This window comes from Squalius cephalus (genome assembly GCF_949319135.1).
Source record: "Squalius cephalus genome assembly, chromosome: 14".
In the NCBI taxonomy this organism is placed as follows: Eukaryota; Metazoa; Chordata; class Actinopteri; order Cypriniformes; family Leuciscidae; genus Squalius; species Squalius cephalus.
The window spans coordinates 10424409-10450302 of NC_137135.1; the positions used below are offsets into that span (position 1 = coordinate 10424409).

Genomic DNA, 25894 nt, shown 5'->3' on the forward strand with positions numbered 1-25894 from the left:
GCTTCGAGAGGCTAGCTCACTGATTTATCATCTCTTCAGCGGAGCTCACGCATCGCTGGATCCTGAGAGAAGAAGCCGCGCCGTTTGAGAAAGCCTTTCAGCAGGACGAGCCACTGCACCTGAAGCCGCTGGCCGCGCAGCCTTCAGTCACCGTTCCTGCTGCGCTATCCGGCGTTATATCCTTTCTCTGCTACTGTGTTTTGTGTGTGTGTGTTCGCCGCCGCGACACACACTCTCATTGCACTAAAAGAGCTGGGCGTCTTTTTCAAGACGCCCCTTTTCCTGGTGAGGATCACGCAGCTCTCGCGCTCGCTGACGGCGGCTGCCCTCAGCGAGCTAATGCCTATGGTGACTCTGAGGACTCGCCTGGCATCCTTCTCCGAGACTGCACCTCCGCCCGCCGCGGTACTAACGAGGCTAACGAGGAAAAGGACGCCAGCTTCCTTTGCCCGGTCAGGGCATTAAGGGCTTATGTGTCTCACACGTCTGTTTTCAGACAGACAGAGCAGCTCTTTGTTTCACTCTACGGACGTTCTAAGGGACTTGCCGTGTCGAAACAGAGCCTATCCAGATGGATAGTCGATGCTATAGCGCTGGCTTATACCTCTAAGGGCTTGCAGTGCCCATTAGGTGTCAGAGCGCACTCCACGAGAGGTGTGGCCTCGTCGTGGGCTTGGTCTAGTGGGATTGCCTTGCAAGATATCTGTATGGCGGCAGGCTGGGCCTCCCCGTCTACATTTATAAGGTTTTATAACCTAGAAGTTCCTGCTTTGCAGGCTAAGCTGCTTTCGGTCTAAAAATCAGTACTGTCTGCCCCGATGTTTTCGGCCCAGAATACTGAAACTGCTTGAGCAAACGCTCGCTGATTTATTGCGCAGCTCTATGGGCAGTGTGTAAGACCCACTATATTCGTCAGTTCAGGCCGGGGGTCGCCCTGACTGTACGAAACATCATCAGTATAACTGCTCCTTATAGGATGTTATATTATTACAGGAATGATGCTATTCTAGCCACTCTTTCCTGGACTCTCTGTGAGTCCCTTATGATCATGTACTATATGAGCCCGGGCACTTGCCCTTGGGTCTTTGGTGCTGGATCTTAGCATGCACGGCGTTTTACACTGTGTTCCCCTAGCGTAAGACTTACGCAGTACGAGAGAACCTCTCGTAAGAGAACGTACTCGGTTACTAACGTAACCTCGCTTCTCTCTAGAGAGGGAACGAGTACTGCGTATCTTGCCGTGCATGCACACGCTCTGGTTCGCTCCGGCGATGAAAAACCAGTGAGCTAGCCTCTCGAAGCTATATTTATAGCCCTAGGCCACGCCCGTCTCGGCGGGACGTGACGTATTGGGCGCGAAGCGCCCCATTGGAGCCGACGTCACGATAGGGCCTTATCGATAGGCTGCTGCAGTTGCCGCAGGGCAGCCAATAGGCACGCGAGCCGTCTCGCCTGTGTCTGCATGCTGCATGTTTTACATTATTTCAAAATTAAGGATAATTTTTTGGCTTCAGTATCTCGCGGAAAAGAGATTTTCCCCTAGCGTAAGACTTACGCAGTACTCGTTCCCTCTCTAGAGAGAACCGAGGTTACGTTAGTAACCGAGTACGATTTCATTTCACTCAGGTAATACATTTTACAACCAAACAGATTATTAGGCCACGATAGCACTACTAGAAAGTATGACATTACCCGTTTTTTGGACATATACATTAATTTATACATTAAATAAAGGTACCATTGTTCACAGTTTATGAACACCCGCCATCCCGCGGTAGTTTGTGTGTATTGTTGCGCAGTGGCGTGCGAACTCGACTTGAAAACGAATGCCTTTGCCTGCCGCAGACACAGTTAACCAGTTTAAACATGCTTGCAGAAATATACATTTGATTATATTTTGGAGAACAGACAGAAGAACGTCGATGTACTTTTATTTGGTTTTTTTTTGTGTTCAGATGTTAAGTAGCAGTCATGAGCGCGAGTCGCGAGCACATGAGAAGAGTTTTAACTCTTTCTTCTCTGTGTCAATTACATGCCTTTGAATGCAACACTCTGCAGATTCACTTTATTTCGACATTGTCTAATAATCCAAATGTAGTTGTATAAGTTACTATTATACAGTGCCCTCCACAATTATTGAACCCCCTGGTAAATATGATCAAAATTGGCTGTAAAAAATAAATCTGCATCGATTATCCTTGTGATCTTTCATTCAAAAAATGTGCAAAATTCTAACCTTTCATTGAAGTAAAAGAATTGAAAGTGGGGGGAAAATCACATTATGAAATAAATGTTTTTCTCCAAAACATGTTGGCCACAATTATTGAAACCCCTAGAATTTTTTACGAGTAAAATATCTCTGAAGTATATTCCCATTAATATTTACCTTTTTTAGTACACCAGGGTGACTAGGAACATGAAACTGTCCAGCTATGACTTTGTGTTTCACAGGAGTTTAAATATGAGGAAACACAAAGGCCAAATCCCCTTAATCATCAATCACAATGAGTAAAACCACAGAATACAGTTCTGATGCGTAGCAAAAGATTGTTGAGCATCACAAACTAGAAAGTGGCTGTAAGACAATAGCTAAAGAATTGAAAATCCCCATTTTGACCATCAGGGCAATAATTAAGAAGTTATAACCAACTAAAGATGTTATGAATCTGCCAGGAAAAGGACGTGTGTCTATACTGTCTTAATGCACGGCGAGTATGAAAGTTTGAGTGGCCAAAGACTCTCCAAGGATCACAGATGGAGAATTGCAGAGATTAGTTGAGTCTTAGGGTCAGAAAGCCTAAAAAAAAAATTATCAAACAACCCCTACATCCCCACATGTTGTTTGGGAGGGTTTAAAAAAAAACCTCCTCGCTCATGCAAAAACAAATTCCAGCAAATTTAATTGTCAGACACGACTGGATCTTCAAACAACACAGGGTTCTGTGGTCAGATGAGACTAAAACAGAGCTTTTTGGCAGCAAACACACTAGATGGGTTTGGTGAACACAAGGATAAAAAGTACCCCATGTGTACAATTTAATATACCATTGGATCTTTAATGTTGTGGGCATATTTTTCTGCTGGAGGTCCTGGACTTCTTGTTCAGATACATGGCATTGTGGATTCTATCAAATATCAACAGATAAAAAATCAAAACCTGACGCCTTCTGCTAGAAATCTTATAATGGGCCGTGGTTGGATCTTCCATCAGGACAACGATCCAAAACAAACATCAAAATCAAAACAAAAATTTGTTGTGGAGCACAAAATGAAGCTTCTGCCATGACCGTCTCAGTCCCCTGACCTGATGAGTGGGCTGAACTGAAGAGGAGAAGCACCAACATGGATCTGGGAATCTGAAGGATCTGGAGAGATTCTGTGTGGAGGAATGGTCTCTGATCTCTTGTCAGTTATTCTCCAAACTCATCAGGCATTATAGGAGAAGACTCAGAGCTGTTATTTTGGCAAAAGGAGATTGCAAAAAGTATTTAATGAAAGGGTTTCAATAATTGTGGCCAACGTGTTTTGGAGAAAAACATTTATTTCATAATGTGATTTTCCCCCCACTTTCAATTCTTTTACTTCAATGAAAGGTTAGAATTTTGCACATTTTTTGAATGAAAGATCACAAGGATAATCGATGCAGATTTATTTTTTACAGCCAATTTTGATCATATTTACCAGGGGGTTCAATAATTGTGGAGGGCACTGTAGATGTTTATCCTCCTACATAATACAACAGCTCCCTCTAGTGGGGAGTATACTTGTAACAGTAGAAAACTGAGTACTAGTTTACAACTAAGTTTTTCGTTTGTACTGCAACTATACTACAAGTGAACTTATAGGTTTACTGATAGTTTAATAGTCAAACACTTGTAGCACATTTTTTTTAGTTTATGAGAGTACACTTTAAAGTATACTTTCAGTGACCTAATAGTTTAATAGTTTTTATACTGCAAGTATACTTATAAGTTTTCTTTTAGTGAACATAACATCATAGTTATTGTTTACTATTTATATATTATTTTTGCACTTTAAGTAGGCTATACTACTATGTTCCTATTTAGGTATTCTTTTTTATATACTTGAAATAAACCTTTTTCTGTACTTCTGTAACTTTCCATTTTAAAAATATTTTATTCTAGCTTCACACAAGTCTACACAAAAATTCAGAATAAGAAACATATCTGTTTTCTTTATAAATCAATATTTTCAAACAATGTAAGTTTATAAGACAGTATGTAGAAAGGGTATTTAATAGGCTACTCAATCAAAAGAGTAAACACAACTACAAGCCAAGAATACTTAATTATACTTTGAGTATATCTTGATCAAAATATTGAGCTCCAGTACAGGTCAAATATACTTACCTTTCTGATAGCAAGTCAAGTATCCTTAAGTGCAATTTCGGAGAAATACATAAAAAGTAGACTGAAAGTATACTTTCTTATTTTTAGTTTAAAAAAAGCACAATGCGCTCACAGCTGCAAATGACCTAAACCGTGACGTCTACTCCAAATTGGTCTATGGCTAACTTGAATAAACGGAAGAAAAAAGTAAGAGGCAAAAGTGAGGAAAATTCCACCGTTTTTTATTAGCAGACACTGCAACATCAGAGAGTACATAACAACCTACGGACTTCAATAAATGTCGGAATCACATAGTAAAAAAAATTACAATTTGCATGAAAACATTATGATCTTTAATAAAGCTGCCATTTTTAATTATGTTTGTATTTGGGCCCATCAGGGGTCCGTTTCAATAAGGAGGTTCAACCAACTCTGAGTCAAAACGTGAACTCTTGAGTTGATTTACCCTGAGATGGGAATCCCAGAGTTTCCCTCATTTCAGGGTTAACATACTCAGAGTTTTCACTAAACTTCCTTTCTGAAACGGGCCTTAGCTCTGTTTTTTCTTTTTTCTGTTTAATTATTATTCCTCTTATGAATAATACATCAAAATCTAGGGCAAATGGATAAACAGCAAGGAAAAAATGCATGAGGTTAAAAAGTCAATTTCCCCCAGCCATGTATAATCACTTGGAAAAACTTAAAAACAAGTGTGAGGAAGAAGAATGGAGAGCGTGTGGAAACAATTTAAGAAAACACTCACTGCATTCTCGCAGAAACAATCACTGCAAATCTACAAGGTGCTCAGTATTTAGCTTCAGTTTGTGCTAAAGATTTGTACTGATACTTATAAAACCATTGATAAAAATATTTCTTTGTTAACAATATGCCTTGGAGGTTGGACAATGACACAACACTTAGGAGTGATGAGAAGTTGCAACGAGAGTGTTGATGGGATGCGATAGTGCTACTCAGACTTTGCTTCCTTTGTTTCTTTGTGAGCCTTTGCGACCTGAGGATGGGTTGAGAAAAATAAAGGGAGAATAATGAATTTTGCATGTCATAGTAATAGTATAGCCATAAAATATCCCAGAGTAACAGCATTCCATTTCATTACACAAAATCAAAGTATAACAGGCTCATTAAAAAAATGCTGGGACTATACAGTTCTGCGTTGAATGTGTGATATGCAGCAGTGAAATTATAACACCGCACTGACCTTCGCATCTCCATTTTCAGAGTGGTTTTCCTCGTTGGCTGCAGACTCTGAGGACTCCTTGGCCTTCATCTTGGTCTTTTTGTCCTCCTTTTTGACATTGACTGCTTTGTCTTTCTACAGAGGAAGTAAATGATTGGCAGCACATTGTGTTAACTGAACCCATAAACAGAACTTATCCACTGAACATTTGCACGCGTGTAAACTCGCTCACATACATTAGCAGTACTTTGTTAAAGTACTGAAACATTGTTCTAATGTTACAGTATTATTGTTGGTTTGTTAGGTATGTGTTTCTATTTACCTTAGCTGTCCTTTTTGATTTGGGTTCAGCCTTCTCAGGATCTGGTCTCTATAAATAAAAAAAATAAAAAAATAAAAACAGGCACATTCACCATATTTGAGGCATTGTTCAAACTGAAATTATAAAAAAAGTACATTTAATTTGTTAAATGTTCTATGAAGGACAAAAATAAAATCAGTGTTCAAAATGTGTCCTTTCCTTAACATGATTCCCATGATTTTTTTTTTAGTTTAGAGTCATATTTTGATTAATATTTATATATTTGTATTGGATTTGGCTGGAAATTTTACATTTACATCATCCACAAAACCAAGAAAAGAAGGTCTGGATACTATGGTGGCAGTTAGAGTATGCTACTTATTTGCTCAAATTACATATTGTTCAGATTTATGCCTTTTACGTGTTTTAGTGTATTGCCATTGGTGGAGAATGACAAATCTGCTCTGATATGGTGTTCAGACAACTAGTATATCATCAAATGACCACAGAGAGGTCACAACTCAGTAGTGCACCTTTAACCAGTCTAGTTGGCATTTTTAAGCATAACATATCACACACAAACAACATCTGATAATGGCAACATACGTACTGTCGATAACCGTGCAGATCTCCTCTTAGGCTGAAAAGAGTAAAAAGATAAGTAAAATATGCATACAACTATTAATAAAGGAAAACCTTTCAATAAACAATCGTATGAACCAAGTGGCATAAAAAGTTTAAATATAAAAATAAATTCACCTCATCCTTTGCAACACCATCTGCTCTCTGTGGATGAAAAACAAAAAAACAAAAAACATGAGCTCAACAAAACCTTTATTTAGAATTAAATGAATATAGTACAAATAATAATATAAAAAAAAAAAAATTGCATTACTTTTATTATAATTTTACATTTGCACACATTCAAATGTAAGACCAATAAACATATCCAGTGGCCAGTATAAGTAAACTCATTAGTTCAGCTCAACCATCCCTTATTAATAGCACAACCAACCCCTATATGTGAGCTGTGAGAGGAGGAGCTGACGACAGCGCCATCTTTCGGTACTTGAGCGCCATTACAGCCATCTGCTCACAAGAACAAAGACTATAAAATAATAACACTGTTATTGTCCATTTCAGTGCGTTCTCAATCTTTAGTATTACACAAGTCATTTTTAGTATAAGTGGATGTTTCGTGATGGGTTTTTGTAAGAGTTTCTTCTTACACAGCATGGCTGACCCCACAGGAAACCAGCAAAACATAGCCTACTTGAGCACGAAATCCCACATACTGCGTAAAATGTAGATATATGCTGTGCGGATTTCAGTGTTAAATATTTTAAAAGTATGAAGTTATATATTTAGCAAAACAAATAATAAATAAACCACATACATATGGCTATATCAATACCGAACAATGCCTCCATGATGTAGGTGTGTGTGTGCGCGCGCGAACGCACAAAAGGATACGTACCTTTCTTTTAGGCATGTTGGATTCCTAAAGAGATTCAGTAAAACACAAGGAAAACTGCAGCTTTAGAGGAGAACTCGGCATATACGTGCTCAGCTCAGTACACTTAACACAATAGTAAACAGAGGAACATTAGCAAGGGACTGAATGGGATAAGGGGGGAGCTTAGGCGTGACTGATGTGTAGTTAAACCAATCAGCGCCGAGAGCCAAACATGACAAAGATCCGAGCCGGTATCTCTGAAAAATGTCGACAGTAAGAAAGAAAGACTAAGAATATATTCAAGACTTAAATGTGCCTCTTCATTTGTTTACTTTTTAACGAGGAAAAACGTTGTGCTTTTGCAATTACAAAGTAGCTTTGCCATTTAGGTATAGTTCAAAATGGCGCCCTGGAATTGTGTCGGGTTAGAGTTTGTTTCTCAAGCCTGCAGATGACAGATTTGCTACAAGCAAAAAAAAAAAAAAAAAAAAAAAAAAAAAAGAGAGAGAGAGAGAGAGAGAGAGAGAGAGAGAGAGAGAGAGAGAGAGAGAGAGAAGCGTTCGCGGTTACTAAGTGTAGACAGTCAGTTTAGTTGGTTAACAGGGCGTTATAGTTTGTTCTGTCGCACGGTGATAAAATAACATGTTAAAACTGCGAAGCAAGCAAACAGAACTTTTATTCGGTGGAAATTTCTGCACAGTTCATAGCCTACGTGTCACCGCAACAGATTGTGCAGCATAGGCTATACATGAACTCAGAAGAATGTGTTTTTCCCCCCACTAAACACCAATATGATAGAACTCTTTGTGTTATCGATAACACGATTCCCATATAACATAAGCAGAGGTAACGCTCTGAAATAGTTCAAACCGCACACAGGCAGCACGGCGATGGCTTTGTGTAGTCATTCATGGCTGCTATAGCCTAACTTTCTCACATTTATTGCTCGTTTTGAGAACGCTTAACATTTCACACCAGTCCTGTTTTCATTTTTACTCTATGGAAAACACATTCTAGTTCCTAGATCGACTATTTCTGATAAAGCAGAAAGAGTTCTGCAAGCCATGTTTTGCTGTAGAGGCGGAGAACGAGGAGGGGTAAAAGAAAGAGAGAAGGGCAATAATGAGCACAGTTCTTAACCGGAATGAACAGATTCTCATCGAGACAGACGGAGTGAATGTGGATTTTTACATCGCTGTTGTGCCGTTAACCTTTTGTTGAGATTGTTGTTTGCATCCTGTTAGATTTAAGGAATTTGTGATTATGGTGATTAAAGTTTACATCGCATCATCCTCCGGATCAACATCGGTAAGAACTTCAGACACAAGATTATTTGAGAACATGCGACATTACAACATTTTACCACAACAGATAAGCCAAAATACAACAACAATTGTTACCACAGTGAAGTCAATAAATTAACGCGGGATCAAGCAGTGTGAGAAAAGTCCACAATCTTTGTCCCTTTTTTTTTTTTTCATTTTTTTTTTTTTTTATGATGTCGTTGATGACGCATTAAATTAGTTTTACATAGTAACAATAAACGAGTGTGACACGAATAATACATTTGGGTGGAAATTATTGTTGCCACTAAAATTATTGTATATTATTTTATTAAGTAGCCTATTATTATTATTATTAGTCAGACTGAAAACATGTTTATTGATTACTGAAACATCAACATAAATACTGCTCTAAACTATTCTTTTGTTTCCAAGCAAATTTCAAAATTAACAGAGAAAAACACACAACAGTCTAAATATGGTGTTGAAGTTGATAGTTAACCACTTCCTTATTAGTGTGCTGGTAATAGCCACTCCTGCTCGACTACTCAAGAAACAATGCGCATATAACTAGACTATAGACTAGAGACTGCACCCAGAAGGGTTTTAACCCAGTTTCAATGAGTATGTTTTATTTGCATCTTAACTGTCGAGAAGTTTTAAGTAACAGTATTCACACTGTGTAAAATGAGCACGCTAGAGGGGGCTATTCCTCCAGCAGGTGATTTGGCTGGAGCACTTCCTAATTTGGTGAGTTAGCGAAAACTTGTGCTCTAGATACGCTAAGTTATGTAACATTGGAATGACAGTGACACATCTCATGGTCTCGACTAGCTCATGCTCCAGCCACCAGTGGCATGTGTTTTATTTTTTTCTTAAATGAGGAGGCAAATGCCACTGGTTTGTTTGTGTATTTTTTGTTTGTTTATTTTTTAGTCCATTGCCAAATAGTATACCAATTTCTTTTGATGTTGACACAGGTTAAGTGTTGCATTTATCTTAGACTATTAGCAAGCAACCAATAGCCTACTATATTTCTAACGTTTATATTGCCATACTGTTAAGTATATATCTCAGTCAATCAAATTTGTTTAAACAGTTTTTTACATTTCTTCAAAAAATAACTACAATAATATAGTAACATTTATATATTTTATTTCTGAACTGTTGTTTAGCAAATTTTTTTTTTTTTTTTTGGTTTATTTTTTTTTTGGTCACAAATAGCCACAAATGCAGTAACCATAGGCAGGGCACAACCCAACACTTTTTGACGTTCTCAGTTTGTGTAAATCCACTTTCAGAGAAGCTCAGGTTCTGAGTATTTCTTTTTTTCCCACATTAATTTCCCACATGTCAAGTACAATTACGTGGTTTTGTTTCATTAATACAGAGTATACTTTTTTCTTGATTTACCCTGAAAGAATGGAAGGATTTGTGACAACATGCCCCATAGTGGGAACATTGTAACATAGCCATATGACAGCTTAAAATGTCATCCGATCTTATCAAAAAATATACAAGACAAACTAAAATAATTTCTCAATAAAATGCAATTATAAACTTTTTCATATAAAATAATGGCATTTTTTTAATAATAAAAATAAACTCATGAAATAATTTTCTCATGGTTTCTCATTAGAATTCATAAAAGTATAGAATAGAATAGCATAGTTCTAATACCTGCACAACTGGCATTTAAACCTGGCTATTGTCTTTTGCTAAATAGATTAAAATATTAAAATAATATCAGATTTGTCTAATTTTAAATAAACACAAAAATATAGATGAAAAATTTACATAAGAGATTTACTTTTGCTATGGTTAAATAAATGTTCAGTGATATCTTCCAAAGATTTCTGAATTTTGGTGCAATTTTTTCTCCATATGGCGACTAGTAAATAAACTAAGTTTCGTCTAGAATGTGTGGAAGTATTTAAAACTATAGTGTTGTAACAACTAGCCCCACGTTAGGTTGTGCCCAGCTTACCCCTATACCACAATGTCATGATGTATTTTTAAAATCACCAAGGGAAGCTGAGTGGCTTATTTACAGATCATCATTTCAAGTCATGTCAAGTTTATTTTAAATAAGATAAGAAAGACAGCGATGATACTGTATTTGATTCCATTCATCAGCTCATTAGTAGAGATTCCACGACCTGATATGGATGGGTCAGATAAGGGAGACATCCATAATGTGTACTGTTGGTGTGTTTCCTGGAACAGGGTTGGAAAACAATGGTTGACATTCAGGCTGATTTGTGAAGCGTAATAAGCAAATCATATTGCAATAGAAACTATCATGGGACTTAAAGGTGCAATAGGTGGTCTGGAAAATACTAACTTTAGCCTGGTAGCATTGAAAGCATACGATCCCACCCTCCCTGCAAATCACCGTCCAAACCACGCCTCCTCCAAAATACATGAACGCGCACAGACCAGAAGAGAGACGACCAGAGACAACGTTATCTGATTATATCATGTGTCATTCACCGGTGAGAAAACTTGACAGCGTACAGTGAGTACAGTGAGGGAAGAAACAGAAGCGCTTGGTTGCATACATAAGTATGTGATTGTTAAATTACTCCAGTTCAGAAGTTGACCTGTTGACATAAAGTAAAGAATGCTCTGTATTTCAGCTTTATTCATATGTGATATCAGGACATAGTGGCAACACAGTCAAATCTCACTGAATTATCTGCATAGGGCAAAGTCCGCGGTACATAGAACTGTACTGTCAAACTTGAAATGTAGATGTTGTCAGTTCACATTCAGAAGGAAACTTATGTTGTTTGCCTGCCATTCTCGAGCCTCGTGATTCTCAGTCCTCCAAGCTCGACATTCTTTTAGCGGCCAATCTAATTTGCGCCCCATTAGAAGGAAGCTGTCATTTTTCAGCGATTTTTCATTTCATGACCCTGGCCTTTGTCCGCTTGTTTGACTAATGCTGCAACCCAAAACTGGCTGGTTCTGTGGATCAAGGCTATACTTGCATTCCAGCAGTTGAGGACATTTACAGATGCTCTTCGAAATAAAATCTGTTATCCCAAGCGCCATGCACGCTTCGGGATACAGAGTTAAGTTACCAACACCATCTTCCTGTATTGATGGACGGAGACGGTTCAGGCTATCTCCCCTCAACACCTCTTCCTGCTCGAGCTGCTCCACCCCCCACGGGAGACGCATCGGGCTTCCTCCCCGAGTCGGATGCTCCAGCCTCTATACCAGACCCCAAAATGAGAAAAACCTCCTCATTATTCCTCATGGGCCTCTCTTCGCTGTCAGAGGATGCCTTAGGTCCTCCTCCAGTAACTTTAGCTTTCTGCCCACCACCTCTCGCTGGCAGCCACACAGAAAGACTGGCGGCCGAGCCTACTAGAGCCCATTCCTATGCAACCCTTGTCTTACCACCTGGCAGCATGGAGGCTTCTGCCAGGTGTGTCGCGCTGGGTTCTCCGCACGATTCAATTTGGATACACCCTCCATTTCCATCACCATCCTCCTTGCTTCGATGGGGTTTATCCCACTGTTACAAACAGCACCCTCGAGGCTTCTGTTCTCCAGCAGGAAGTGACGTCGATCCTCCTGAAGGGAGCGATAGAGGAGGTTCCTCCTTCTGACTTGAACCGTGGCTTTTTCAGCCACTACTTCCTCATTCCAAAGAAGGACGGGGGTCTGCGCCCTATATTGGACCTATGTCATCCAATTCTTTCCTCTACAAAGGAAAATTCAAGGGGCGTTGCGACGTTCGTCTGTTATAGGACAACTTAGTTTGAATAAACGAGCAGACACTGATTAGCTATTTGATCGCCTAAATTAAAAAAAATTAAATTAATATTTGTGTAGTGTTCAATGTTGTTATCGATAGAGATACGCGGATGGGGTATTATTTCATCCGCAACCGCATCACAAAACTCATCATCCGCACCAACGTTTTTTGACCAAATTTCAAAGCCGCACCCGCCCGCCATCCGCTGATTGTTTTGCGGTCTATGGACGATGCAATGCTCTGCTGATGCGAGCCGCAAGAAAGCCCTTGTCTGTTCTAGAAAGGATGCAGCACAGATATTTATTGCTAATGTATAAGGCATAGGCCTACGCTGAGTTTCATTCATTTACGATGAGATGCGCTCTTGTTCACAATGCAATGCAAGTGAATGCGGCGCACCGGCGCCTCCATGTCACGGTTATTATATTGTCATTTGCTTTTTATTTAATACATGCAATTGGTTGATGAAACATTTATTAAAATTAAGATACAATTTGTACAAAACGAAATTCGCTTAAAAAAAGAATTGCTTTTAACAATGCAATGCAAGTGAACGCGGCGCGCTGGCGCCTCAATGTCACGGTTATTATATTGTCTACTATATTTGCTTTTTATTAAATACATGCAATTGGTTGATGAAACATTTATTAAAATTAATATACAATTTATACAAAACGAAATTCGCTTTAAAGAAAGGCTTTCTACAAAGAAATACTTAATGAAGTGGTAAAAATCATGTCTGACGATTTACAAAACAAAACTTGCGTTGGTACTTGGCAAAGAAAGAATCAAATACAGTTGGAAACGACATAGATCATTAATGACACAGACTGTTAACAATTGTTTTTAATTAGTGTTTAAACTTTCTCTATGATAAAAAATGTTTGTAAAAAATATTTTAATAACACGGTTTTGGCGGTTATAGAGATCTAATGACGGTGTTCAACTATAACCGTCGGTCTCACGGTTATATACTAACCATCACACCCCTACTACTCCCTCCGTCAACTCGTCCATGGTGTCTGTCGGCTCCTCCTAGTTTCCACCTGTCTCTGACTCCTCATCCTCCTCTCCCCTCCTCTTTTGGACTATATTGTTACAGTATGAAGACGTGCCTTTCATGGAGGGCGGTGTAATGTCAGGGTTATGTTCTGTTCTGTTTAGCTTCATTGTGTTTTGGTTTCATTTTCTCTGTTCTTTTTTCTGTGTTCCCATTCATTGCTAGTTTCCATAGTTATTCATTAGTTTCACACCTGTTCTTAGTTCTGTTCTCAATAATTATTTTTGTTCTGTATTTATAGCCCTTAGTTTTCTCTGTTAAGTGTTCCGTCTCGTTTATGTTAGTGTGGTTGTTTTACTGTGATTTCTCCTGCACGTTTTTTTTCTCTCTTATTCTACTTGTCATTGTTCACTTTACAGCCACTCGTTACATATTTATTTTAGAAACTAAATAGGGTAAATGTTTATTTCATGCCTTTAAATGGCTAAAGCTTTTGAATACAAAGAGGTATTTTCACATAATTGGGTATACATATGTAAGAGCTTAGTCTGAGTACATTTAATTTTAATAGGGCAACAATCAACCACAACAATCAAAAACATGAAAAAATACTTTTGGACTTGGATTTTTATCAAAATGAAAACAAAACTAGTGCAGGAAAACATGTAAGAGTTCATAGGTCAGTAATTATCAAAAATATAATTTTTGATAATTACTATTTTTGAGGACATCAGAATTAGTGACCATCAATTTTAATGTGTTTTTTAATCTTCTATTTCCCTCAGATCAAGAAACAGCAACAGGATGTCATGGGCTTCTTGGCAGCCAATAAGATTGAGTTTGAGGAATGTGACATTGCAGCTGATGAAGACAACAGAAAATGGATGCGGGAAAATGTTCCAGATGATTTCCGACCAACCACAGGGAACCCGTTACCTCCTCAGATCTTCAACGAAGAGAGATATTGTGGGGTGTGTACATATAAGAAATATCATATGTTGGGGTAGTACAGTAGTTCTCAACACTAGTCAAACATTATGGAATATTATGGGTTAACATAACCTAAAGTCTTTGGACAGTATCTGTGACACGCTTTCAATAACCACATAAAATATTTTCAACTCATCCCTTTCAAAGCAAAAGCCCTTTAAAGGTGCACTATGCAGGGTTTTCAGTTTGCAAACAAGATTCAAACTGGGCCTCTCCTCTACATGGTCAGAAGCCACGCCCTCTCCCCAGACACAATATATCAGTTGCACACGCAGTTGGCAATATAACAAACAAACAACTGAAAAATTCTTCATAATATCTTCTTTTGTATTTCCCAGTAGAAAGAAAGTTTGGAACAACATGTGGCTGAATAAATTATGACTGGATTTTTTTTGGTTGAACCAATCCTTTAACAATTTGTCACAGATATAACCCAGACTATTCCTTTAAGAGAAAATACTGTAGTTTACCCGAACTCAACAAATGCCTTTCACGAAGGTGATGAAGGTTTCAAAATGAATCTATTTCTGTAAGTTTCAGTGTTGCGCAGGACACATTTCTGCACAGGTCATTTTCAAATATCAGAAGAACTGCAGTCTTGTGTTTTGACTGGTTTACTCATGCACAGACTCTAAGAATTGAGCAATGCTTTCTCTTGCCATCTGCTCCCTAAATGATGCTTCTGTGCTCCAGAACTATGAGGCATTTTTCGATGCCCGTGAAGACAATGCTGTGTATGCGTTTCTTGGCTTGACTGCGCCCCCAGGTTCAAAGGTAGGTGTTCTGACAGACAAAAGGGTCCTTTATGCCCTCCTCATGTGCACGGTATGTGTCCGCTCTTAGGAATGTTTGAGTGCTAATGTTTAGCCTTATGGACACAGTGTCCCGTCTGATGGCCTTTGCTTCATGGACATGCTCTTCTCTTTCTTCTACTGTACAGAACAGGTTCTCACTGCTAATTTGAACTAATCCGAAGGCTTTCTGTGTTTCTTCACAGGAAGCAGAAGCCCTATCTAAGAAAGGGCAGATGTAATCTAGAGAACCCGCTCCAGCACAGCTGCTGAACTCCTGCACTTTCTGATTTCTGATGATTTTCTTTTCTTTTTCTTATTGGTTCATATCTTTTTTTTTTTTTTTTTTTTTGCACCCATGAAATTATGTGATGAGATGGAATTATGTGTCCACTCAAGAGCCCTTTTCATTAATTCACTGTTAAATGGCTATTCAACTTGAAATGAATTTCTGTAGCCGTCCAAATAGACACAAGCAAAGATATGTCAAGATTTGACAGTTAATTATTTCTCTAATGTTTAAGCAAGTTTATACTTAAATGTACTTGATTATTAATGTGGTTCAAGTTACATCCAATTAGTGTCCATATATTGCAGTGATAGTTTGCTTTTTTTGTGTGTTTAAATATTCTTTTTAGTATCTTGTATTTTTAGTAAAATGGATCTTTAATTTTTTTTTTTTTTTTTTTTTTTTTTTTTAATAATTGATTTATGTGTATATTTCATACTGCATGTTTTGCCTCAAGTATATCCTCCATGTCTTAATAGAGTACTTGTTTCTATTTTTAAGTCTTAAAACAAGAGAGAGATATAACAGGCCTCCTACTTGTAACACCGCTAGTCATTCTTTCAAATCCTGATCTCATGCTTTCATTACAGTTGTACATATTTTCTTTTTCAAGATTATTGTAACATGTAATAAGAACATTTGATATGAATGTATACTGTAGTGAATCTTTTTAGATCTACAGTAATTTGGCAGTCTCTATAGTAAGGCCTTTGTTTACATTATTACATGGCATACTGTATTGTACAGTGCCTGTATTTTATATAACAGTTATCTGCCATCTGTCTCTCTCCATCTGATGCATGTCTAATTTCAGTTTTTACCATCACTTTGGTACTAATTTCAGAATCTTGATGTCATTTTTCAGAGCTCTAGACATAAAACCCAAAAGTCCTCAGCTGTAACAGGCTGTCCAGTGTTTACAACATTGCATTGTGATTTCATTTATTTAAAGAAGCATTGCACTTGCAGAATAATTTGTTTATCATTATGAAATACCATAGAAACATTAGTTTTTCTCTATTGCTTACACAGTTCATTAAACAATTTACCATTTTGACTGTCATGTCAAAAATCTAATATTTTAGACATATATTATTCTCTTTTGTTGTCAGAATCAAACTTTGGCCTCAAATGACACAAATCATAAAAAAATACACAGACTACTTTCCTGCCCAGTTAACGTCAGTGAGATTAATTCGTAACATTGTGACAAAAACCTCTTATTGGGAATCAGTAATTATTTTACAACTCAATGTCTATATTACAGTATACAACATAAATAAAAGAGTGTAGATACAGTAAAATACATCAATAAGCTTTAGGAAAAACTATGAATATGAACCTGGTATGCAACACAATGCAGTGTACTGTGAATTACAGTGAATTACAGATTTTTTTGAATAAATAAATTCAGCATCTTTTAAATTCGGCACATTTGGCCAAATTTCTTTACAGTGTACTATAGCAGTTTCACTATATCAGTTATAGTGTTAGCAATCGAGAAAAACTCATTCAGATCACCCACACACAAGATACTGATAGTTTCACTGTGTAGTTGTTTGTACAATCATTAAATGTTGTACAATATATGTGATAGATATTTCATAATGGTTCTATAAATACATCACTGTAAAATAACTAGTAAAGAAAATATTAAAGAATATTACAGTATTGATGAAAATAATCAAATCCCAACATAGGTTCAATTTCCTTGAATCAAAGAAAAAAGTAAATTACAATTATTTTATACTTATGTACAATAAAACGTCAACTGCAGTGTTCCTCACATAGCTTACTTTTAAAAGCAAAATTGATAATTGTAATCTGTTGGTTACACATACAGACATCTATTGAAGCTGTATCTACAGAAATGTATAGATGGACCAATGATTGATCGATTGATTGATTAACCTTTAAGATCAGTTGGATTAAATGACTGACTAATGTATTAAACTGAACGGAAAAAAAAAGAGATGCAAATAAAATGTTTGATAGTATTATGAAAGGCAGTTACGAATGAAATGCATTATAGATGAACCACTTATTATCTGCAGTGTAAAGGATACTTTGTGACTTTGTACTTACATAATTGACAAAAATTTGCTCAAATCAAAGTGCATATATCTGATTATCTGTTGTTGTGTGATTGAGTTTTGAAAATTCACCACTTGCTTGTGAAAATAGTACCAAAGCGATAAAAAAGTATAAGACAACAATGTTTGTCAGTTTGTTTTCTTTATAATTGCAGACTAATGAATAGTACACAGAATACTGCATACAAATATAGTACAAAAAATTATATATATGGTACAATACATAATATACAAAAATAAATGTTTTAAACTGTTAATGGATGACTGATTTTTATTACCTGGATGCAATCTTTTATACTCATTTTAACTGAAAGACCTGATGAAATACATTTTGATACATTTCAGTTTAAACTATACTACACTCCACTATATTCTACAGTCTTGATAGCAAATGACAGAGAAACACATTTTACAGGGATTTGCTTTTAAAGACTTTTTAAAAGATATTTTTAAAGAAAGGCAAAATACTCAAATTTCAAATAGAAAATATGCAAGGCACTCAAAACAGTGTGCAAAATTATTTGAAGCAATTGCATAAACCGGCATAACATTCATTTAAAAAAAAAACAAAAAAAAAAAACAGACAGTTCCATTCGTTGGTGGAAGAATGTGAACGTGGAGAACTTGTGTTTCAGTGCGTGCGGATGGAACAAAATTGCACCGCCCAAGGCTTTTATCTGTGATAGGCTTTCCTCAAGAGTGTTAAAGGTCACTCGGGGTACAACGCCTGTGAACGTTGTAAACAGGCAGGTGTATATGTGAAAGGCAGAATGACATATCCAGACAGGACAGCAGAGCTTAGAATTGACTCTCAGTTTGAAGAAATGATTGATGAAGACCACCACACGGGAGTTTCTCCACTAAAAGGTTTAGGTGTTGGTCTAGTTACAAGCTTTGTGTTAGACTACATGCATAGCTCAAAGAAATATTAATAATCAATCATAACTGGTCATGGGAAATGTCATTCTTACTTTACAGTACTACTAAGAGCAAGTAGTCAAGATCTAAATCATAAAGTAAACTTTGTTGCAAGCAGAGAATATGATTTAGTTTTATTAACTAAATCACAAACATAACTAATCTAAACACACATACATAGGTAAAATGGTGAGTGACAGAATGGAACCGGAAGCAGGAAATGGAACTATGGAAGAGATCCATTTAACTATGAAAAGAACCAGCTTATAATTTTCAGAGCACCTCATTAAATGTAGACTTTCATGACCTTTGCAGTGAAAACAATTCTTGAAGTTCTTGGAAAAGGATGTTGATGGTTCGGTGAGTGTCAAACATTGAAGTTGCAATCGTTTTCTTCTCTGTTGGATGAAGAAGATATATGATGAACTTGAGTGGTTTGTTTGACTCTGTTCTGGTTGAAGGTTTTCTCTCTCTCCATGAGCACATGGCTGACCACATGCAGATTGTGACCTGCCGGCCCTGGTCAGGAAAGGCCACGCAGGCAACCAAGGAGTGAGGAAGTCGGAAGAGTTGCTGGTTGCCCATTCAGTGATGGTAAAGTTGCAGTTGGACTGAAGAAAATACAGTCTGACTCTTTTGGGAGAGTGAAGGCATATAGCAGGCTGTGGTCACGGCCTGCCGGGGGTCCCCACAGACATCAACCCGAAGAAGCAGCAGTGAAGGCCAGAAGAAGAGGGGGAAGAGCTTGTGTAGCGACCATTTAAAGCCTGAGAAAGGGGGAGGATTCCTTTGTCGGGAGGATTTATGACTCTTTGTTTTAAGCGTGCTCCTTTGCATTTGCAGCTGGATTGGTTGCTGATGAAGAAACTATGAAAGATTCTTGTAATACTAATATGTTGCAAAGCTATCAACATATCATATGCATGATCATTTCGATCTTCAAAGTACCAGTTTATAGAGACCAAACATGGTATAGGTGACCATTGATTCTATTGTAAAATACACAGCATCAACAAAATAATAGTATTAAAAGACATTACACAAGACAGTAAATCATTCACAAAATGTTCTGGGATGTATGCTCATTTATAGATCAGTTCGTCGATAAATTAATGCAGGAAAGTCTGTTTTAATATCTGTAGGTCTTTCCTATGGCCGAGGTCCTGACCACATGACCAAGTTTTTCACAGCAATAAAAACATCTTATCTGATCATAGCCCCGGCAACTGAAATCTTTCCTGCTCTCTTGTCTCTTTTAGGGGGAATGTTTCATTCCTAAGAGTGGGCTTTGAAGCTTATTTGTTAAATGTAACAAATAGTTATGTGTCTGATTGTCTCAGTCGTTACAGCATCTTTGTTTAGGTGTTGTAAGAAAGCTTATTTATTTGTGGATTAAGGGCCCTTTAAAGTGTAGAGAGTCAGCACATATTCTTTCTGTAATTTCACAACACATGACCTCAGTTAGGCTGCACATACCAAAGACCTTCTCCAGGAAACCCAGATCTTTTTTTGAAGTGGCCATATGGAAAGCCACAGAATTCATATTATTCCTATTATATCCTGGACCTGTTGTGGTGTTTAATAATAATTTACCACAGAATCTATCCCAAAATTTCATGCTGCTGTCTGTAGCAGTGAGAATTCTTCTCAGTCTGGATTTATGTTCAGAATTTTCTGAATATGCAAATCAGTTACTTCAAGATTTATTTTCCAAAATATATGGTCCTGAGTTTATTGTGTATAATGTACATGACTTAATTCATCTATTGGAGGATGCAAGGAAACATGGACCTCTTGATCTAATTTCATGTTTTTCATTTGAGAACTTTTTAGGTAAAGTAAAAAAGATTGTACGGAGGCCACAGCATCCAGTGCAGCAAGTTTGTAAAACGTGTACATGAAAAACAACAAGTAAAGGCAAAGGCAAATAGACAGGAGGATAGTGTACTAAATCAACATAAAAACTCCATCTCTCTGGACCATTCTAGGAATCAAACTTGTACAAGGATTACGTGGACAACTGCGAGTTTTTCCTGTGACTGAGTGCACAAAAAACAAGGTCCTTTTACCATAATGGAGCTTTTGTAGCCTTGCCTCTGCTACATGACTGCTAATATTGTGGATTAAATTTGTTTAATAAAACGCTGCCCTTTGTGGTTGTGGGATTTCTGGATTCACGGACTGTGGCTATACCAAGAAAAAGTTTACCGGGCCAGAGGAAGAGGAGTGTCACTGGAGTGTTCCAGTGAGGAGTGTTCCTCCACTGTCAATGTTGATCGATGTGTTAGAGAGAGAAGAGACCCACAAGAAGATTAGACGAAATTCCAAGTGTGAGTTTTGTGAAAAGCTGGTAAGTGGTAATGTTATATTCAGATGATTCATTTTTACTTAATAGAAGCAAAGAGTTTGTATTACCCATGTTAATTACCTTAAAATGTGTGTGGAAAAAATGTGATTGGAAAAGCTTAAATGTTCAGTAAATCTTTTTCACATTTCCTTAGCTGACTATACAGCTGCCAGAACACTTTACAACAGGTGCACTAATATGCATTAATTCATGTTTAATTAATGCACAGATAATCATGTGTTAGTATATGACTCATGAAGAACTAAACAATGAATTAATGATTACTGCATCAGCAACTAATAAAGATTATATATGGTTAATAAATTAACTTCCAGTTGTCTGCTTTAATTAATCATTAACTAATGATTAGCCAATGCATCATTATGTTATGACATTGACTTGTTGAGGCACATGACTATTAATTAATTGTTAAGTAATAAGCCATTTATGGGTTTTGACAGTTGCACATGCAGTGAATGTAATGTCAAAGAATGTGTTTGAAGGATGGGTAAGTTGGGCTGCACACAAATATCAGCACACCAGAATCTGAACTCCTGACCGCTGTTACACTGGGTTTAAACTGGACGAGACTAGCTGTCTACACTGGACATGACAGACCATTGCAAGTCCATTTGTCCTTCGTAACAGAAGTAGCACAAGAGCTTGGAGTACGTCAGACATAGGATGTGGCATCAGTTTACTGTTGGGGTTTTGTCGTGTAGCGTCGCAGCGCATCTAGTGTAGTATCACTGACTACAATGGGTTTTATTGTCTTTGTCGAGTCTAGACACAGTGTTATGAAATAGCAGTGCTCGGCCGCATGTTCTCAGTGTTCCACGACCTCAAGCTTAACCTGACATTAGGGCTGTGACAATGGCAGTTCTCTTACGAGAGGTCTCTCGTACTGCGTAAGATATCTTACGCTAGGGGAAAATCCTTTTCCGCGAGATATTGAAGCCAAAAATTATCCTTAATTTTTCAATAATGCAAAACGCATTGCGGCAGCATACAGACATAGGCGAGGCAGCTCGCGCGCCTATTGGCTGTTCTGCGGCAACTGCAGCAGCCTATCGAGCGAGGCCTGGCGTGACGCCAGACCCAATGAGGGTGCTTCGCGCCCGCTGTGTCACATCCCGCCGAAACGGGCGTGGTCTAGGCCTATAAATACAGCTCGCAGGCAGCTAATATCTGATTTTTCATTCTTCAAGCGAAGCACACGCATCGCTGGAGCTGGAGAGAAGCCGCGCCGTTGAGAGAGAGCACCTTCAGCGGGACGAGTCACTGAAGTCGCTGGCCGCGCCGCCTTCCTTGCCTTCCTGCTGCGCTTTCCGGCGCCTATATCCTTTCATTCTCTGTATTGTGTGTGTGTGTGTGTTGCTACCGCGACACACATCCTAAAAGAGCAGCGTCTTTTTAAAGATGCCTTCCTGCGGCTCGTGCAGAGCCACACTCAGCGACGGGGACCGCCATGTGATGTGCGTTTCCTGCCTGGGTGAGGAACATGCAGCTCTCGCGCTCGCTGACGGCGGCTGCCCTCACTGCGAGCTACTGCCCATGGCGACTCTGAGGACTCGCCTGGCCTTCTTCGCCAAGACTGCTCCCCCGCCCGCCGCGGTGTCGCGCCGTAAAAAGCGCCGTGCCCAGCGGGTCCCGGAACCTTCCCCCAGCCGCCAAAGCTCGCCGGTTCGCCCGCCTGCTTCACCGGCTTCGTCAGCCTCTCTTCCTGACGGACAGCGGCCGCTGTCTGCCACCGCTTCCGTCGACATTGCTGACGAGGAAGCCCTGCTGGGAGAAGAGGATTCCTGCTCTATCCTGGCGTCAGGCAGTGAGGATTGGGCGAGCTCTGAGGATCTCGCGCCCCCTGCCCGCACTTCGTCAGGCAAGAGAGCGTCCATCGAGACGGAGCTCATGCGAGTGCTCGCACAGGCCGCGGTGAGCCTCGGCCTCGAGTGGTCTTCGCCCGAGCAGCCCGCTCACAACCGGCTGGATGGCTTTTTCCTGCCTGGGGAGCGCGCTTCGCCTGCGTCCAAACCAGCGCCCTTTCTTCCTGAGTTACACGAAGAAGTCGCTAAATCCTGGAACTAAATTTCAATCGCTAAATTGAAATAATTTTAAATCGCTAATTTAAAATAGCAATTTTTGAATCGCTAAATTTCTATTCAGCTAGAGTGCGTCCATCTGTTTCTCTGGCATTCTCTGCAGTCGACGATGCCAAAAACAGGGGATACCATTCGCTGCCGCCGGTCGAAGAGGCGATAGCGGCCCACTTATGCCCGCCCTCCACTGGACGGCGCGCTAAGCTGGCCCTACCCTCCAAAGCTTGCCGCACGACGTCAAGCCTGCTCCGCTGCGCTTTCTCCGCCGCTGGGCAAGCTGCGTCAGCGCTGCACACCATGGCCACACTTCAGATCTTCCAGGCCGATCTCCTCCGAAAGCTGGATGAGAAGGGACCTGAAGCGATCTGCGTGCCGGACTTGAGGAGCGCCACGGACCTCGCTCTCCGTGCCACTAAGTCCGCGGCACAGGCCATTGGGCGAACTATGGCCTCTCTCACTGTGACTGAGAGGCACCTCTGGCTGACGCTCTCGGAGATGGCCGAGTCCGAGCGCACCGCGTTCCTCGACGCCCCGCTTTCTCCCGCCGGCCTCTTCGGATCCTCCATGAAGGACTTTGCGGAGAGATTCGCCGAGGTACAGAAAGCGTCACAGGCTATGAAGCACTTCCTCCCGAAGCGCTCCAGCTCTGCAGCAGGCCGTGCGAAACCGTCTGCACAGAGCTCACAGCCCCAGCCACCGCCCACTGCCGCCTCTTCGCAGCGCCGCCAGGCCTGAGGCGCGAGACCGCGCTCCCGCTCATCTGGCCGCCGCCCCACCATGCGCGGCCCGCGGCCTAGGATTGTGGTAAAGCCCGAGGCCCCGAAGTCGTCCTAGCACGCCTAGGAAAACGACGGTGTTTGAGTCCCGCTGCGGCCGGACTTCCACCAAAGCTATTCGCTCGTCCAGTTCCAGCAAATGTGACTGGTCCAGTGTTTTCTGCAGCCAACAAGCCGGTTCTGTTGCCCGCTTGCCTGCACACAAAAGCTGTTTTTACGGCTACCCAGATAAATCCCCAAGAGAGTATATTTTCTGGTGTCCCGGCCACGGCCGATGGTGTTTTATGTGTAGAAAGAATGCCCACTGCCCAGTGCCCATCACTACACACAAGCACAGCCTGTCACACAGGGCTCGCGCACATGAAATCGACTCAGATCGATAGCGCATCAAACGTGGTAAATGTGCCCACTACCCAGTGCCCACACACACTACGTTATGCATGTCTCACGGTTTCTGTAAAAACGAAACCAACAGGCATTCGCTTCACTCAAGTGAAAAATGCTTTCGGTGTGATAAATGTGCCCGCTATCCCGCGCCCACATCCACACACAAACATGACAGTTCCTACGGGACTCGCCCAGCCCTCCCCCTCTCGGTTGACCGCCGCAGAGGAGTCGAGCGCGGGCAATCTGCCCGCTGTTATCAGCGCGCCCCCTGCCTCAAATGTCACTAACGCGACGCTTGTGTTACGCTTGTGTGTGCACACCGAAGCCTCTCCATCGCTGAGCGAACGGAGCGCGCTTCGTATTCAACCCCTAGCTATTCATGCAGATGCATGGGCAAAGCTGCCCGGGGTTTCGAAGTGGGTGCTAGACATTATAAAAAGAGGCTATTCGCTGCAGTTTCGCCGGCGCCCTCGCCGCTATACGGCGCGCGTCGAGACCACGGTAAAAACAGAAGTAGCACATTTACTTCGAGCCGAAGTGGCGAAACTATTGAGCAAAGGGGCCATAGAGCCTCTCTCTCAAGTTCAGAGCGAAGGAGGGCTATACAGCAGTTACTTCCTGGTACCGAAAAAAGACTGGGGGTCTCAGACCCATACTAGATCTAAGGCAACTGAACAAAGTGCTTGTGAAGCGACAGTTCAGGATGCTCACGACCAGAAAAATCCTCGCGCAGATTCGCAGAGGAGACTGGTTCGTATCAATAGATCTGAAGGACGCGTATTTTCAAATACAAATAGCGTCACGTCATAGGCGATTTTTGAGATTCGCCTTCGAAGGCCAGGCATATCAGTACACAGTCCTGCCGTTCGGTTTGTCCCTGGCAACCCCATACATTTACGAAGTGCATGGACGCGGCGCTCGCACCCCTCAGAATGAAGGGCTTTCGAGTACTGAACTATTTGGACGATTGGCTGATTCTAGCGCAATCTCGCTCAGTGCGCATAGAGCACACGACCATTTTACTCGATCACCTCGAGAATTTGGGTCTCACAGTCAATTGGGCGAAGAGCTCTCTGTCCCCCAGTCAGACGATATCTTTCCTGGGCACAGAGCTGAACTCGCTGTCTATGATAGCGCGACTATCACCACAGCGCGCGGCGGACGTTCAGTGCGCAGCGAACTCTTTCCGCTGCGGCGCATCTGTCCCGCTCAAGAAATTTCAGAAGATGCTGGGTCTCATGGCCTCAGCATCATCAGTGCTCCAGCTGGGCCTGCTCCGCATGCGCCCACTGCAGTTCTGGCTGAAAGCGCGAGTCCCACGCCGAGCGTGGACATCCGGTTTGCTTCGTCTCAAGGTCAATCAGAAGTGCGTGGCAGCTCTGAAACCTTGGAAAGCGGATGACTGGTACCGATCAGGTGTAAGCCTGGGGACTTCCTCGAGGGTGAAGGTGGTGTCTACGGACGTATCCACCTCGGGATGGGGAGCGCTGCTCGAGGGCAGACCGTTCTTCGGCCAGTGGTCAGAACGGGAGAAGCTCCTGCACATAAACTGCCTCGAAATGCTGGCAGTAGACAACGCGCTGACGCGTTTTTGTCCCCAAATAAAAGGACGCCACGTCCTGGTCCGCTCGGACAACATGTCTGTGGTGTCCTACATAAATCGCCAGGGCGGCCTCAGGTCCAAGAACCTGTACAGGCTAGCAGAACGCCTCCTGGTGTGGGCTCAGTGCAACCTGCGCTCGCTGACAGCAGCGCACGTGCCAGGACTCCTAAACATAGGACCAGACAGACTGTCCAGGAACAATGTTCCAGCAGGTGAATGGTCTCTACACCCACAGACAGTCCAACTGC

At 40.7% G+C, this 25894-nt stretch overlaps 2 protein-coding genes across 3 annotated transcripts; one reads left to right on the plus strand and one right to left on the minus strand.

The window, feature by feature from the left end:
- Positions 1-4575: 4575 nt before the first annotated feature.
- On the minus strand, positions 4576-7771 carry hmgn6 (high mobility group nucleosome binding domain 6). 2 transcript variants are annotated; one of them, XM_079891936.1, is made up of 7 exons: positions 7263-7303; positions 6864-6937; positions 6608-6634; positions 6459-6488; positions 5870-5917; positions 5569-5682; positions 4576-5361 (listed from the first exon to the last, which is right to left on the minus strand). In XM_079891936.1, the coding sequence occupies exons 1-7, from the start codon at positions 7276-7278 to the stop codon at positions 5317-5319; spliced, it is 354 nt and encodes a 117-aa protein (XP_079748062.1). In that variant the 5' UTR covers positions 7279-7303; the 3' UTR covers positions 4576-5316. The 2 variants fall into 2 exon arrangements, with proteins under 2 accessions (XP_079748062.1, XP_079748063.1); XM_079891937.1 differs by lacking the exons at positions 6864-6937; positions 7263-7303 and adding an exon at positions 7326-7771.
- Positions 7772-8210: 439 nt separating this feature from the next.
- Positions 8211-17776, plus strand: sh3bgrl (SH3 domain binding glutamate-rich protein like). The gene is made up of 4 exons (XM_079892221.1): positions 8211-8612; positions 14142-14327; positions 15040-15120; positions 15344-17776. The coding sequence occupies exons 1-4, from the start codon at positions 8568-8570 to the stop codon at positions 15377-15379; spliced, it is 348 nt and encodes a 115-aa protein (XP_079748347.1). The 5' UTR covers positions 8211-8567; the 3' UTR covers positions 15380-17776.
- Positions 17777-25894: the final 8118 nt, after the last annotated feature.